Here is a 16446-nt window from a genome sequence, read left to right as displayed (position 1 = left end):
TTTGCATCTGTCTTCACAGTGGAGGACACTATAAACTTCCCACAGATATCAGATAATCAAGGGCCTAATAGGAAGAAAGATCTTGTAACTGTCTCTATCACGAGGGACAAAGTACCTGACAAACTAATGGGACTAAAGGCAGACAAGTCACCAGGACCTGATGGCCGACATCCAAGGGATTAAATCAAGTGGCTGCAGAGGTAATGGAAACATTGGTCAAAATATTCCAGATCTCAGTGGATTCCAGGAGGGTCCTCGCAGATTGGAAAACCGTTAATGTGATGCCCCTGTTCACGAAGTTGATAAACTCTGGCGGCACAGTGGTTAGCACCGCAGCCTCACAGCTCCAGCGACCCGGGATCAATTCCGGGTACTGCCTGTGTGGAGTTTGCAAGTTCTCCCTGTGTCTGCGTGGGTTTTCTCCAGGTGCTCTGGTTTCCTCCCACAAGCCAAAAGACTTGCAGGTTGGTAGGTAAATTGGCCATTATAAATTGCCCCGAGTATAGGTAGGTGGTAGGGAAATATAGAGACAGGTGGAGATGTGGTAGGAATATGGGATTAGTATAAATGGGTGGTTGATGGTCGGCACAGACTCGATTGGCTGAAGGGCCTGTTTCAGTGCTGTATCTCTAAACTAAACTAAACTGGTACCGGGTGCTGTGGTGTATTTGAATTTCCGGAAAGCATTCGATAAAGAGCTACATTAATGATTATAGCACAAGACAGGAGTTCATGTGGTATTGGGGGTAATGTATTAGCATGGATTGAGGATGGGTTGACACACAGAAGGCAGAGATTTTGGATTAATGGGTCTTTTTCAGGTTGGAAAGATGTAACTAGTGGAGTGCCACAAGGATCAGTCCTAGGCCCTCAATTATTTACTATCTATATGAATGACTTGGAGGAGGGGGCAGAGTGTAATATATCCACATTCGATGACTATCCAAAAATAGGTGGGAGGACATGTTGTCATGACGACGTAAGGAATCTGCAAAGGATATAGATGGGTTGAGTCAGTGGGCAAAAGCTTGGCAGATGAAGTTTAATGTAGGAAAGTGTGAGGTCATGTACTTTGACAGGAAGAATCAAAAGGCAGATGATTATTTAAATGGAGAGAGACTCCAAAAAAGTGGAGCACAGAGGGATCTGGGTTCTTGTCCTTGAAACACAAAAGTTAGTATTCAGGTGCAGCAAGCAATTAAAAAGACAAATGGAATTATGGCCTTTATTGCGAGGGGGTTGGAGTTTAAAAATAGGGTAGTCTTGTTCCAACTGTACAGGGTGTCGGTGAGGCTGCACATGGAGTACTGTGTACAGTTTTCATCCCCGTATTTAAGAAAGGATATCCGAGCATTGGAAGCAGTTCAAAAGATATTCACTCGGCTCATACCTGAGATGAAGGGGTTGACTTATCAAGAACAGCTACACAGGTTAGCACTTTATTCATTACAGTATAGAAGAATGATAGTGACCTTATTAAAACGTATAAGACTAGTCCATTTGACCCCCCTGCCTGCTTTCCATTCATTAAAATTATGGCTGATCTGATTGTGGTCTTAACTTCAATTTCTTGGCTTCCCCCATAACCCTTTATTCCATTGTAGATCAAAAATCTGTCAGGCAGATCAGAGAATGACAGCTATATAATGCATCCGATACTCAATTACAGTCCATGAAACTGGTGAACACAGGGCAAATTTCATTGACATGGAGTAGTAGAGAATAAAAAGCACAATGAGAGACACAGAATAAACAACACATTCACATACAATACCAGAGACAGAGATATTGAATGAATCTCAGGCTCACTGTCAGTGCCAGTTACTGATGAGAAATGAATTTATCCGTACACATATTCAGTTTGAGAGACTGATTGGTACATAAGTATATTCATACTCACAGGGAGTAGCAGAAACTGACATACACCACATTAATCCCACCTCACACAGAGTACTGGAGCCTGAAATGATGAATTGGAACCAGATATAATCACAAAATAGAAAATAAATGTTACTGAATAAAGTACATGTTTACATATGTCAAACTCATTGAGTGATGGTGGTTTAATGCTGACCAAAGCTGCCTTCCAAGCTGTTGACCTCGGTTCCTTCCTGCAGGTCAGGTATCAATTCTAATACCATCCAGCTGCATTGATACCTTAATTGTTCATGCAATTTCCAAAATAAAATTGACAAAATACTCTCATCATCCATGTGCAGCTCCCATATAGCTGAGCTTCAGTTTTCTTTCAATGAGAACTATGTTAACCAAAGCACAGTCTTTCAGGTGATAAATGAGTTCTCAGTCAGAAACAATGGCAAAGATCTTTGTTAAATAGAGCAAAAAAAAAAGGAGCCTGTAAATTTCACCAGTTAAACTGAGCTCTGGGTAATGATTGAACCCACAATGATAGACTCACAGACCAGAAACTGACAAGGACAGAGTTCAAGCGACACGCAGATATATCTGAGGCTTCAAAATACAGACTAAGATGTTTCTCACATAAAAGAACATAAGAACTAAGAGCAGAAGTAGGCAATTCAGCCCCTCAAACCTGCTCCGCCATTCAATACAATCATGGCTGATCTCATTTCGGCCTCAACTCCACTTTCCTGCCCGTTCTCCATAACCGTTCAACCCAATATTAATGGAAAATCTGACCATCTTCTCCTTAAATTTACTCAACATCCGGTCATCCACCACACTCTGGGGTAGTGAATTCCACAGTCTCACGACCCTTTGAGAGAAGTAATTTCTCCTCACCTCTCTTTTAAATCTGCGACCCCTTATTCTGAAACTATGACCTCTCGATCTAGATTGTCTCACAAGAGGAAACATCCTCTTTGTCAACTTTGTCAATCCCCTGAATCATCTTATATACCTCAATTAGATTTCCCCTCATTCTTCTAAACACTAAAGAGCAAAGGCCTAAACTGCTCAATCTCTCTTCATAAGACAAACCCCTCATCTCTGGAATCAGTCTGGTGAACCTCCTCTGAATTGCCTCCAATGCAACTACATCCCTCCTCAAGTAAGAGGACCAAAACTGTACTTAATACTCCAGGTGCTGTCTCACGAAGACCTTGTACAGTTGCAGCAACACTTCCCTACTTCTATACTCTTTTCCTTTCGCAATGAATGCCAAAATTCCATTTGGGTTCCTTAATACCTGCTGCATCTGCATACCAGTTTTCTGCAATTCATGCACGAGAACGCCAACATGCCTCTGTTCCAAAGCACTCTGACGTTTCTCTCCATTTTGATTATAATTTGACTTTCTATTCTTCTGACCAAAATGGATAACCTCACACTTATCCACGTTAAACTCCATCTGCCAAATTTTGGCCCATTCACTTAAGCTATCCATATCCATTTGTAAATTTCTTATTTCTTTATTGCAACTTACTATCCAACCTGTTTTCATGTCATCAGCAAATTTGGCTATAGTGCCTTCTGTCCCTGCATCCAAGTCATTAATATAGATTGTAAATAGCTGGGTCCCAAGGACCGAACCCTGTGACACCCCACTAGTTATATCTTGCCAACCAGAAAAAGACCCATTTATACTGAACCTCTGTTTTCTGTTGGTTAGCCAATCCTCTATCCAAGCCCATAAATTGGCCCTAACCACATGTGATCTTTCCTTTTGTGCGGCACCTTATCCAATGCCTTGGTAAAGTCCAGATATACTACATCTACAGGATCCCCATTATCCACTTTGCTTGTTACATGTTCGAAGAACTCTAGCAAACTAGTCAAACACGATTTACCCTTCATAAAACCATGCTGACTCAGATGTATTGTGTTTTGACTTTCCAAATGACCTGTTATTACATTCTTAATAATGGATTCTAACAATTTCCCAATATAGATGGATGTGAAACTAACTGGTCTATAGTTTCCTACTTTCTGCCTTCCTCCCTTTTTGAAGAAGGGCGTTATATTGGCTTTTTCCAATCGACTGGAACCTTTCCTGCATCCAGGGAATTTTGAAATATTATAACCAATGGATCCACTATCTTGCTGCAACTTCCTTTAAGACCCTAGGATGAAGGCTATCATGCCCTGGGGACTTGTCTACCTTCAATCCTAATGGTTTGCTGAGTATTTTTTTCCCAGTGATGATGATTGTTTTAAGTTCCTCCCTTTCTATAAACTCTGCATTACCTGTGACAGTCAGGAGCAGAAAAAAAACCTGCACTCACAATCAGATACAGACAAATTACAGGTTAGGGATTGAGAGATATAGAGTGAAACTTACATTTGCATACCAGAAACTGAATGATACAGCAAAATAGACAAGAAAACAACACTCACCTGTGAGAGCAGAGTAAAATTATACAAACATACCAGAAAGAGAGAAGCATGAAGCAAACCCCACACACACTGCAGAAACTGATAGGTAAAGATCAATACTGTAAGGCACAAAGGAATTAAAGGTTCAAACGCACACTCACATTTCAGTGGCAGACAAATATCGAGTAAATCCCATACTCCCAAAGCAGAAACTGACAAACACGAAGTGAAAACTACACACATACCAGAAACTGACAGCTACAGAACAGAATACATATTTAAATACCAGAAAATAAAACCAACATTCACACACCACAGAATGACAGGTACAGTGCAAACCCCACATCATACTCCAAAAACTGACAGATACAGACTAAATTAATACTCCCGTACCAGAAACAGTCAGGTACAATGGCGATCATTGGACGATATTTAGTTTGTAGGGCAGGGAATTAATAAGTGACACAATGTTTGAACCGGTTGGTGAACGTGCTTGTTTGAGAACTCAAAGTTAACTTGGCTGAAATTTGAACAGTTGGTATTGAAATCACTTCAGCAAATCGATTATTTCAGAGAGGCTGTCAGTGGATCTTAAAAGAGCCGTTGTGCTTGGTGCTTTATTTCTGTACATTGTGGAGATCTACAAGGAGCTGTTGTGGTAATGAAAACAAAGTGCTGGATATACCCATCAGGACTAGCAATATCTGCGGAGCGAGGAACTGTTTTAACGTTTCTGGTCTGTGATCTTACATCAGGGTATTTACATTACATTCTGTTTTTATTTCAGATTTCCAGCATCCACAGTATTTTGCTTTGATTGACATCAACTAAAAGGTTCTGATTAAAATGCTTGCAAAACATTTGATTAATCAGAAGGCTATTGTGTGTAGTTGCTCCATAAATGAAGCCTGAGGGGCCTGTTTCCAGAAACAATCTTGTTATAGTGGTGAGCAAAGCTGCTTTCCAAGCAGTTGAGTTAGTTTTGATTCCTGGCCATCACAATGACCATCTTTATTGCCCTGTTGAATGTCAGGCTTTAATTCTGGAACTTGAATTAAACTATCTAAAAATGTCAGAGCAATTGATAAAATTCTCATCATCCATGCAGTTCTCACATAAAATGGACCTGTGGTTTCTTTTTATGGCTACTATATATTGAAAAAGCCTTTAAAATAATCATGTTACAGTCTCAAACAAATAGTAAACATACAGATATTTCCAGCACAGAAGGAAGCCATTGGGCCCATCGACTCCATGCCAGCTCTCCATAGATGAATCCAGTCACACTCATTTCCCCACACGATCCTTGTAGCTCTGCAAGTTTATTTCCTTCAGATGCCATCCCAATATCCTCTTGACGTCATTAGCTGCCTCAGCTTCTTCCACCCTTGTGGTCAGTGAGTTCCAGGTCATTACCATTCAGTACATAAAAAGTTCTTTCTCGTATTCCATCGTGGCAGATGGTGTTTAATCCAGACAAATGTGAGGTAATGCATTTTGGAAGATCGAATACAGGTGGGAATTATCCAGTAAGTGGCAGAACCCTTAGGAGTATTGACAGGCAGAGAGATCTGGGCGGACAGGTCCACAGGTCACTGAAAGTGGCAACGCAGGTGGATCAGGTAGTCAAGAAGACATATAGCATGCTTGCCTTCATCATTCGGGGCACAGAGTATAAATATTGGCAAGTCACGCTGCAGCTGTACAGAACTTTAGTTAGGCCACACGTGCAATTCTGGTCGCCACACTACCAGTAGGACGTGGAGGCTTTGGAGTGGGTACAGAAGAGGTTTACCAGGATGTTGCCTGGTCTGGAGGGCATTAGCTATGAGGAGAGGTTGGATAAACTCGGATTGTTTTCACTGGAACGACGGAGGTGGAGGGGACATGATAGAGGTTTACAAAGTTATGAGTGGCATGGACAGAGTGGATAATCAGAAGATTTTTCCCCAGGGTGGAAGAGTCAGTTTCCTGGGGACATAGGTTTAAGGTGAGAGGGGCAAAGATTAGAGGGGATGTGCGAGGCAAGATCCTTACACAGAGGGTGGTGAGTGCCTGGAACTTGTTGCCGGGGGAGGTGGTGGAAGCAGGTACCATAGAGACGTTTAAGAGGCAACTTGACAAATACATGAATAGGATGGGAATAGAGGGATATGGACCCCGGAAGTGAAGGTTTTAGTTTAGTTAAGATCGGCGTAGGCTTGGAGGGCCGAATGGCCTGTTCCTGAGCTGTGCTGTTCTTTGTTCTTGTTCAGCATGAAAGACCCAGCACATTCTTAAAAAGACATCTGAAGTCGGTGCTCTTCAGTGACAACCAGCTAAGAGAAACATTTCACAGACAAACGATTTGAAGCCACGCAGGCAGAGCTCAATGAATTAGTTGTCAATCGCGTTAACCACCCGATCACCTAGTCTGCCTGGGCCTAAATAGATGTGCGGTGGAATGATCGGAAGAGAATGAAAAAGTAACGGTCCAGTTCCAACAAAATGGAAATAATTGAAGAGACAGTAACAGAGGGAGTCAGAAGGTCAGGGATGTCGGCAGATAGGTTTTTTGGCACATAACACAGAATATCTCTACTCCTCTTTTGTCCTCCACGAAAAGGGATCAATCTATAATCAGTGATGTAGAATTATTATGAAAATTGACCTGAAATGTGTCCGGTTGCAGGATACTGTGAATGAGGCTTTCAGCCGCTGGTTACAGACAGTATCATAAAAAAGAAAAGAATAAAGCAGAATACATGGCGGATTACAAAAGCGAATCTGGAACAATCAGGGACAAAATGTGGAATAAAAAAAATAAAAGGTTTTTACAATGTTTTCTGTAAAACAATGTGACCTATAAATGTAATATTCAACATTGAAGCCGCCCCTTGTTTTCCAAATATATTGGCGGGCTTTTCAAATGTGAAAAATCGTTGGGAGGCTGACAAATTCACGCTCTTATTTTTCGCTCTCAATTCTTGTGATTGGTGAATTGAGCAGCTCTCTGATTAGTAACATGCACAGCACAATGACACCGAGTGCTGACTGACCAATCAGCAGTGTCCCCAACACCATTCCTCCAGAAGGTACAAGGAGGAGGAATGTGGGCGGATCTCAGCATTCTTCGTGAAAGTGTTTGTGAGATTGTGGCAATGTCTGGAAGAGGGAAGACCGGTGGTAAATCTCGGGCCAAACCCAAGTCTCGCTCCTCCCGAGCTGGATTGCAGTTCCCGGTCGGCCGTGTTCACCGCCACCTCAGAAAGGGGAACTATGCTGAGCGGGTGGGTGCCGGAGCCCCGGTCTATCTGGCTGCTGTGCTCGAGTATCTGACAGCTGAAATCCTGGAGCTGGCCGGCAACGCGGCCCGGGACAACAAGAAGAGCCGCATCATCCCCAGACACCTGCAGCTGGCCGTCCGCAACGACGAGGAGCTAAACAAGCTGTTGGGAGGGGTGACCATCGCTCAGGGCGGGGTGCTGCCTAATATCCAGGCCGTGCTGCTGCCCAAGAAAACCAGCGCTCCGAGCACGAAGGGCAAGTGAAGCGGCCTGACTTGAATCTGTGAACCCAAAGGCTCTTTTCAGAGCCACCCACTTTATCTGTGAAAGGGCTGGTTACTGTCTGAAAGACTGTAATATTACACTGTTATCATTGTTTTGTGTTGGAATGAAGTGTACTGGATTTTGGTATTTAGATGCTCATCAGATGAAATGCATTCTAATTCCCTCAGACCCTATTGGAAAGGCACTTTTACCATTCTACCCTTTATGTACCACAAACATTTGTTCAGTTCTAAAACGATCGCCGGTCTATTAAAATGCGCTGTGCACATTGGTATCGCTACTCTCGATCTTACAACTGACACGTCATGAAATCTCCAGCTGCCGGATGCAGATATAAGTAATTGTGTCTCCCGGCTTTGAGTAAATAAGTGGTCGAAACCTTCTGAGACGTTTATGTGCTGGAATGAACAAGAGATCACAACTCTTTCTTTTGTCGATTTGGTGGCTCTTAAAAGAGCCGTTGTGGTATTTGATGCCGAACTCAGTTCCGGGCAGGGTCAGTTTAGGCTCGCTCCCCGCGGATGCGGCGTGCCAGCTGGATGTCTTTGGGCATGATGGTGACTCGCTTGGCGTGGATGGCGCACAGGTTGGTGTCCTCAAAGAGCCCCACCAGGTAAGCCTCGCTGGCCTCCTGCAGGGCCATGACGGCAGAGCTCTGGAAGCGCAGGTCTGTCTTGAAGTCCTGTGCGATCTCCCGCACCAGGCGCTGGAAGGGCAGTTTGCGGATGAGCAGCTCGGTGGATTTCTGGTAGCGGCGGATCTCCCTCAGAGCCACAGTGCCGGGTCTGTAACGGTGAGGCTTCTTCACTCCGCCCGTGGCTGGAGCGCTCTTGCGGGCCGCTTTTGTAGCCAGCTGCTTGCGGGGAGCTTTCCCTCCGGTCGATTTGCGCGCTGTCTGCTTGGTTCTGGCCATTATCTCAGAACAAATTTGCTGTTAATGCGGAGGCTGCTCAGGGACTGCCTATTTAAGACAGTTGAGGGACCGCCCTAGTGTTGTGATTGGATGCAGCCCCGTCCTTCATTTCAGTTTGAAACTCGCTTTGGGAAGTGAATGGGCCTCGGGAATTGCTGCGTCCTGATTGGTTGAACTGCAACTGAAATTTCATCAATTTGAAAAAGCCCGCCATTTTCAAATTAGCAAACTACTCAAAGATTAAATAAAACCTAATTCGGCGGGAACAATTATAAAATCTCACTGCTTGGAGCGTCATTTTTTCCCGCTCCAGATCCCCTTCTATCTTCCCACACGGTTTGAATTGGGGTTCATTCCTTGTTGGGTCTCAGGCGGGAATAAAGCTCCGGTCATTGCTTACCCGAACGGGAATAAATCCATCATCTTCACCAGCAGTTCAGGTCGTCAATGGACATTGTCAAATGCAACCGTTTAATTCATGACGCGATAACTAAACATAGAGTCATGGAGTTACACAGCACAGAAACAGGCCCTTCGGCCCACCGAGTCCGTGCCGACCAACAACCACCCATTTATACTAATCCTCCATTAATCCCATATTCCCTGCGGCATCCCCACCATTCTCCTACCATCTACCTACACTGGGAGCAATTTACCTATAAACCTGCAAGTATTTCTTCAAGCATCTAACTATTCTAATCCCATTTTCCAGCACTTGGCCCGTATTCTTGTATGCTATGGCGTTTCAAGTGCTCATCTAAATACCTCTTCAATGTTGTGAGGGTTCCTGCCTCTACCACCTATTCAGGCAGTGTGTTCCAGATTCCAACCACATGATGAGTGTTTTTTTCCCCCTCACATCTCCATTAAACCTCCTGCCCCTTACCGACTGATCGATCCGTTCGCTGAGGGAAAACAAAAAAGTTTCCTCCTGTCTAACCTATCAATGACCTTCATAATTTTGGATCCCTCAATCATGTCCCCCCTCAGCCTTCTCTTTTCTGAAAATCATTGAAAGTTTATGGCACAGAAAGAAGCCACTTGGACCATCGTGTCTGTGCCAGCCGGAAAGCTCTCCACCCATTCTAATCCCACCTGCCAGCATTTGGTCTGTAATCCAGTAGAATATGCACTTGAGGTGCATTTCCAGACTTCTTTTGAATCATTAGAAGATTTCTGCCTCAACTACCCTTTCAGGCATTGAGTTCCAGACCCCCACCATCCTCTAGATGAGAGGGAAAAAACCTTGTCCTCATCTTCCCTCTAATCATTCTACCAAACGCTTTAAGTCTTTGACCCCCAGTCAGTGACCTCTGTATGAAGGTAAATTGGCCCTTCACCTACACTCTATCCAGGCTTCTCAAAATGTTATCCAATTCAATCAGATCTCTCCTCAGCATTCTCTGTGCCACAGAGAACAACCACGGACCATTCAATCTTTCCTCATAGCTGCATTTTTTCCAGTCCCGGCAACATCCGGTTGAACTGCAACTGAAATTGAATCAATTTCAAAAAGCCCGCCATTTTCAAATTATAAACGACGCAAAGATTAAAGAAAACCTAATTTGGCGGGACCGATTATAAAATCTCATTGCTTTTAGCGTCATTTTTTTCCGCCCTAGATCCCCCTCTGTGTCTTCCAACACGGTTTGAATAGGGGTTCATTCCCTGTTCGGTCTCTGGCGGGAATAAAGCTCCGGCCATTTCTTACTCTAACGGGAGTAAATCCTTTTCTACATCTTTACCGGCAGTTCAGGTCGGCAATGGACATTATCAAATACAATCTTTTAATTCATGACGCGGTTATTAAACATGGAACAGAAGAAGACAGTGAAAAAATGTGCGAGACGTGAAGTGACTATAAGAGAATTCAATACTGATCTGATAAAGTCCACATAACATTGGATGAGCTCCAACAATTTCACATCCCAAGACATCCCCGTTTTAGTTTCAAGGTCAGTTATCTCTATGTGAGGTTTTGGGTGGCTCTTAGAAGAGCCTTTTGTTTTTGGTAGACAAGGTCGATTTGTTTAGCCGCCGAATCCATAGAGAGTGCGGCCCTGGCGTTTCAGAGCGTACACCACATCCATGGCGGTGACCGTCTTGCGCTTGGCGTGCTCAGTGTAGGTGACCGCATCTCTGATCACATTCTCCAGGAAAACCTTCAGCACCCCGCGGGTCTCCTCATAGATCAAACCCGAGATGCGCTTCACTCCGCCACGGCGAGCCAGGCGGCGAATTGCTGGCTTGGTGATGCCCTGGATGTTATCACGAAGCACTTTGCGGTGCCGCTTTGCTCCGCCTTTGCCCAGTCCTTTGCCTCCTTTACCTCTTCCTGTCATGACGCTTCTTCAGACAAACCGATTCTGAATGAGAAACGAGTAGTTTCTGCTGCCTTTTTATGCAGCCTGCCCCGACCTGACTGAGAAAGAGACAGAGAGCCAGAGGCGGGTCTGGAGGAAACTGAGTGACAGACAGAGCAGAGAAATGTCTTTGATCCTCTCGCTCCGCCTCCCACTTGCTCGAACCGCCAATTCAAGAAAAAACAGTTCTCGACATTGGAGCTCAGCATAAAACCTGGAGATTCGGCCTTTATCGCCAATGATAACAAAAACCGGCGGTCTAAATACGGATCTGTAACAAATAAAAGTTAGTAATACACCCGCCTAAGTGCAGTGCTTCCGATCACTAGTCAACCTGTTTCGGCACACCTCTCCTCCCAGACGGATTGAGCAGTTTACTGAAACCTAACACCAGCTGAATTTTAGAAAATCATGTATTGGAGTTTGAGATGTGACGTGGGGTATCTCGCCCGTGTTACTGTGTTACAGGCTGTCACCCTGAAACGAGCATGAACTGAGACTTCATCGAACATATACCCGGGTACAGTGAGGCCCGGACATCCCTGATTTGTTGCAGAGAGTGAGGAAGGGCTGGGTTGAGAGTCACCAGGGAACCTGGATTTACTTCAAATCATTTCTAGGTGAAATGTGCACACGACTGCGGGACAGGGATCATTTGATCGGGGGATCAGCTCTTTCCTGAGAGACGTGGGTGGCTCTGAAAAGAGCCTTTGGGTTCAGATGTCTACAAGTTTCCCGTGCTGTCTCACTTCTTTCTTAGGGCTGCTTTCTGAGCCTTTGCTGCTTTCGGCTTCTTCCCGCCCCTTGATGATTGAACTTTCTTGGGCGGCTTTCCGCCCGTGGCCCTCTTGGCTTTTTTGGCATTCTTCGCTGGAGATTTTTTTGGAAGCGTTGCTTTCTTTACCGCCTTCTTTGGCGTTGCCGCCTTCTTGGTGCTCACTTTCTTGGCTGCCGTCTTCTTGTTGCTCACTTTCTTGGCGACTATTTTCTTCCCTGGGGATTTCTTGGCTGTTTTCTTTGTGATCAGTTTCTTGGCAGCTGTTTTCTTCACTAAAGATCTCTTGGCTGCTCCTGTCTTAATCTTCTTCACCACATTTCCCTTCTTTTCCTGTTTCGCGATTTTGAAGGTGCCGGAGGCCCCCGTGCCCTTCGTCTGCACCAGGAAGTCTTTCGCCACAAGCCGCTTGATACTTTGCTTGATTTGGAACTTGCCCTTCTCCACATCGACACCTTTAACACGCAGAGCCTTCTTTATTGCCTGCAGTGACATCCCACTGCGGACACTGCATTCCGCCACAGTCTTGAGGATCAGTTCGCCCAACTTGGGACCGCCTGACCCCTTCCGGGGAGCCGCCTTCTTCTTCTTGGGAGTCTTGACTTGAGCGGCGGCGGCTGGAGGAGCCGTTTCGGCGGCTGCAGTATCGGTCATGTCCAGGAATCTGCACAAAGTCTCTCTGTCAGTCAGAACTGGGTCAGAAATGAAGCTGGTGGTGGCGGCACTGAGCAACTTAAAGGCAGCGAGCGGACGGGGCGGAGACAACCTGCTGTCAGCTCCCGGCTCCTGCTGCCTCTCTGTGTTTCTCTCTGGTCCGAAACTCTCCAATTCCACTGAAATTCGGGTATTCCAGAGTCCCAGGCTGGATCCTTCCTGTCTCTGACATCAGAATGTTTGCTGTCACAAAGGTTTCACTTGATGTAAAGACTCCATTTTCGACTGAAACCCGTTTCATTGCTGCACTGATGACTCTCTCTCAGCCGATCGCTGACATGTTCCATACTTTTCGACTAAAATCTTGAAATCAACAAACAAACAACACTGAATTCCCACTTTGAGGATTAGAAGGGGAGCAAAGTGCTTCTTTGACTGGAAAATCTTGTTTTTTTACGCAAGAGGTACTCGGAAATCCGGCGATGAGACCAGACCCACAAACACAGTGGCATTAGACTAACGCGCCCGCCTCTTTAATACACTCTCTTACACAATATTCACATCCACACAATCTCAGGCCGAACTGTTCGCTCAATTTAGCGCTTTTATAGGACAGGATTTCCCCTCCGCTCGGCCTGTGCTGCGGATTCACGGTGGGTATTTGTATTTTCTAGACTCAGTAAGTGTTAAACACTCTGAGACTGGCGCTGCGAATGTTGTCTGTTTATTAGGTTCGACGGCAAGAGCAAATCACAGCTTTGAATGTGTTCAAACTACTGTCCGGTTTGATGTTATTGATCGCACACATAAACATGTTTCCTGACGGTGAAAATACAAATGATCGACTGTCTCTTCCTATAGTCTATCCATATTTTTCCAGGTGTCCCAGACATCCCATTGTCAACAAGGAGAGATGTCCAGTTACAGAATAATCCCACATTCAGACGCTGTGTTTTTTTTTGTTCCAGGCAGTGACAGGCTGGTTCTCTCCGTCCTTCGATGCAGGACTGAAGACAGATAAATGCCCCGTCAGATTAGAACGTACCGAGCGGAGAAGTGACAGTGACCGTCTCACCCGCGGCACCGGAGGAGAGTTCACTGTTGCAGTGCTGCACGTCTGTTCAGCGTGTCCATAACACACTCAATAACACCATTACCCTTTAATATACAGTAACAGAGGGACAGAGAGAGGGAGAGTGAAAGAGAGAGAGGGGTGAGAGAGGGAGAGAGATTGTATCAGTCTTACATTTCCAAAAGGTCTGGCAGCATCTGTGGAGAGAGAAGCAGAGTTAACGTTTCGGGTCAGTGACTCTTCGGAATTGTGTCTCTCCCTCTGCCTTTGGTGCTGTATCTATGTTCGCGACACAGTTAGTGAGTGTTTTATGTATGCATTCTATTGTAGTACTGATAGTCTCTCACTCGCTCGATGTCTGTCTGTCTGTGTGTCTCTCTCTGATGATACAGGTGAAGGTGACATAGGGGTGAAGGGGTTCGAAGAAAGGTCACTGACACGAAACGTTAACTCTGCTTCTCCCTCCACAGATGCTACCAGACATGCTGAGTATTTTCAGCATTTCTTGTTTTTATTTCAGATTTCCAGCATCCGCAGTATTTTGCTTTTATTTTTATAATTTCCAACTGTGTGTCCATATCACACTAAACAACAGTATTTCACCTTCACCTGTATCATCAGAGAGAGAGAGAGAGAGAGAGACTATCAGTACTACAATAGAATGCATACACATAACACTCAGTAACTGTATCGCCAACATAGATACAGCACCAAAGGCAGAGAGAGAGAGACAGTATCAATAGCGAAAAAAAGGCAGAGAGAGAAAGATCTGGAGTGGGCGAGAGGCTTGGGTGATGGTGAGAAGGAGAGATATACATTCACTCAGAATCATAGAAACATTGAACGTTTATGGCACAGAAAGGAACCACTTGACCCATCGTATCTGTGCCAGCCGAAAAAATGTCCACCTATTCTAATCCCACCTGCCAGCATTTGGTCCGTAACCCGGCAGATTACGGCACTTGAGATGCATATCCAGACTTCATTTGAATGATTTGAAGGTTTATACTTCAACTACCCTTTCAGGCAGTGAGTTCCAGACCACCACCACCCTGTTTGATTTATTCATTCATATGATGTGGGTGTTGCTGGCTTGGCCAGCATTTATTGCCCATCCATAACTGCCCTTGAGGAGGTTGTAGTGAGATGGCTTCTTGAACTGCCACACTCCATGTGAGGTAGGTACAATCATAGTGTTGTTAGGAAGGGAGTTCCAGGATTTTGACATAGCGACAGTGAAGGAATGGCAATATAGTTCGAAGTCAGGATAATGTGTGATTTGGAGGGGAACTGGCAGGTGATGGTGGTCCCATGCATCTACTACCCTTGTGCTTCTAGTTGGTAGTGTTCACGGGTTTGCAAGGTGCTGTCTAAAAAGCCTTGGTGTGTTGCTGCAGTGCATCATGTGGATGGTACGCATTGCTGCTACTGTGTGTCGGTGGTGGAGGGAGTGAATGTTTGTGCATGGGGTGGCAATCAAGTGGGCTGCTTTGTCCAGGATGGTGTCGAGCTTCTTGAGTGTTGTTGGATCTGAACGCATCCAGGCAAGTGGAGAGTATTCCATCACACTCCTGACTCCCGCCTTGTAAATGGTGGACAAGCTTTGGGGAGTCAGCTGGTTATTTGTTCGTCGCAGGATTCCTATCCTCTGATCTGCTCTTGTAGCCACGGTATTTATATGGCTACTCCAGTTCAGTTTCTGGTCAATGGTAGACCCTAGGATATTGATAGTGGGGGATTCAGCGATGCTAATTGCCATTGAATGTTAAGGGGAGATGGTTAGATTCCCTCTTGTTGGAGATGGAAGTTGCCTGGCACTTGTGTGGCGTGAATGTTACTTGCCACTTATCAGCACAAGCCTGGATATTGTCCAAGTCTTGCTGCATTTCTACACAGACTGCGTCAGGAGCTGACGAGTCACGAATGGTGCTGAACCTTGTGCAATCATCAGTGAACATCCCACTTCTGACCTTATGATTGAAGGAAAGTCATTGATGAAGCAGCTGAAGATGATTAGGCCTCGGACACTACACTGACGAACTCCTGCAGTGATGTCCTGGAGTTCAGATGATTGACTTCGAACAACCACAACCATCTTCCTTTGCACTAGGTATGATTCCAACCAGCAGAGAGTTTTCCCACTGATTCCCATTGACCTCAGTTTTGCTCGGGTTTCCTGATGCCATACCTGGTCAAATGCTGCCTTGATGTCAAGGGCAGTCACTTTCTTCTCACTCTTGAGTTTAGCTCTTTTGCCCATATTTGAACCAAGGCTGTAATGTGGTCAGGAGCTGAGTGGCACTGGTGGAACACAAACTGAGCGTCACTGACCAGGTTATTACTGAGCAACTGCCGTTTGATGGCACTGTTGATGACACCTTCCATCACTTTATTGATGATTGTGAGTAGACTGATGGGGTCTAATTTGCCAGCTTGGACTTGTCCTGCTTTTGGTGTCCAAGACATACCTGGGGAATATTCCACATTGCTAGGTACATGTCAGTGTTGTAGCTGTACTGGAACAGATTGGCTATGGGCGCAGCAAGTTCTGGAGCACAGGTCTTCAGTCCTATTGGAGAACATTGTCAGAACCCAGAGCCTTGGCAGTATACAGCACCTTTAGTCATTACTTGATGTCACACGGAGTGATTCGAATTGGCTGAAGTCTGGCATCTGTGATGCTGGGGCCTTCAGGAATAGTCTGAGATGAATCATCAACTCGGCACTTCTAGTGAAGATTATTGTAAAAGCTTCAACCTTATCTTTTGCACTGATGTGCTGGGCTCCCTCATCATTGAAGATGGGGATATTTGTGGAGCCAC

The 16446-nt window shown here is 45.1% G+C and overlaps 3 protein-coding genes across 3 annotated transcripts; 1 reads left to right on the top strand and 2 right to left on the bottom strand.

The window, feature by feature from the left end:
- The first annotated feature begins 7436 nt into the window (after positions 1–7436).
- LOC137356402 (histone H2A-like) lies at positions 7437–10613 on the top strand. The gene is made up of 2 exons (XM_068022290.1): positions 7437–7793; positions 10512–10613. The coding sequence occupies exons 1-2, from the start codon at positions 7437–7439 to the stop codon at positions 10611–10613; spliced, it is 459 nt and encodes a 152-aa protein (XP_067878391.1).
- Positions 10614–10762: 149 nt separating this feature from the next.
- LOC137356238 (histone H4) lies at positions 10763–11102 on the bottom strand. Its single transcript, XM_068022111.1, has one exon. The coding sequence runs from the start codon at positions 11100–11102 to the stop codon at positions 10791–10793; it is 312 nt and encodes a 103-aa protein (XP_067878212.1). The 3' UTR covers positions 10763–10790.
- A 766-nt stretch (positions 11103–11868) lies between these two features.
- LOC137356401 (histone H1-like) lies at positions 11869–15719 on the bottom strand. Its single transcript, XM_068022289.1, has 2 exons — positions 15517–15719; positions 11869–12442 (listed from the first exon to the last, which is right to left on the bottom strand). Exons 1-2 carry the CDS (start codon positions 15717–15719, stop codon positions 11869–11871), a joined length of 777 nt encoding a protein of 258 aa, XP_067878390.1.
- Between the last annotated feature and the right edge of the window lie 727 nt (positions 15720–16446).

This window comes from Heterodontus francisci, chromosome 45, assembly GCF_036365525.1.
Source record: "Heterodontus francisci isolate sHetFra1 chromosome 45, sHetFra1.hap1, whole genome shotgun sequence".
Classification (NCBI taxonomy): domain Eukaryota; kingdom Metazoa; phylum Chordata; class Chondrichthyes; order Heterodontiformes; family Heterodontidae; genus Heterodontus; species Heterodontus francisci.
The sequence above is the reverse complement of the archived record's forward strand: the minus strand, read 5'-3'. Positions and strand labels throughout refer to the sequence as shown.

Excerpts from the sequence above, each read along its gene's own strand:
- LOC137356402 (XM_068022290.1), top strand. The coding sequence starts at position 7,437 with ATGTCTGGAAGAGGGAAGACCGGTGGTAAATCTCGGGCCAAACCCAAG. Across the intron at positions 7,794-10,511 it reads AGGCCGTGCTGCTGCCCAAG|TTCAGGTCGGCAATGGACAT; the intron begins AAAACCAGCGCT and ends CTTTACCGGCAG.
- LOC137356401 (XM_068022289.1), bottom strand. The coding sequence starts at position 15,719 with ATGGTTGTGGTTGTTCGAAGTCAATCATCTGAACTCCAGGACATCACT. Across the intron at positions 12,443-15,516 it reads CAGCTCCTGACGCAGTCTGT|GGGCGAACTGATCCTCAAGA; the intron begins GTAGAAATGCAG and ends CGGTCCCAAGTT.
- LOC137356238 (XM_068022111.1), bottom strand. The coding sequence starts at position 11,102 with ATGACAGGAAGAGGTAAAGGAGGCAAAGGACTGGGCAAAGGCGGAGCA.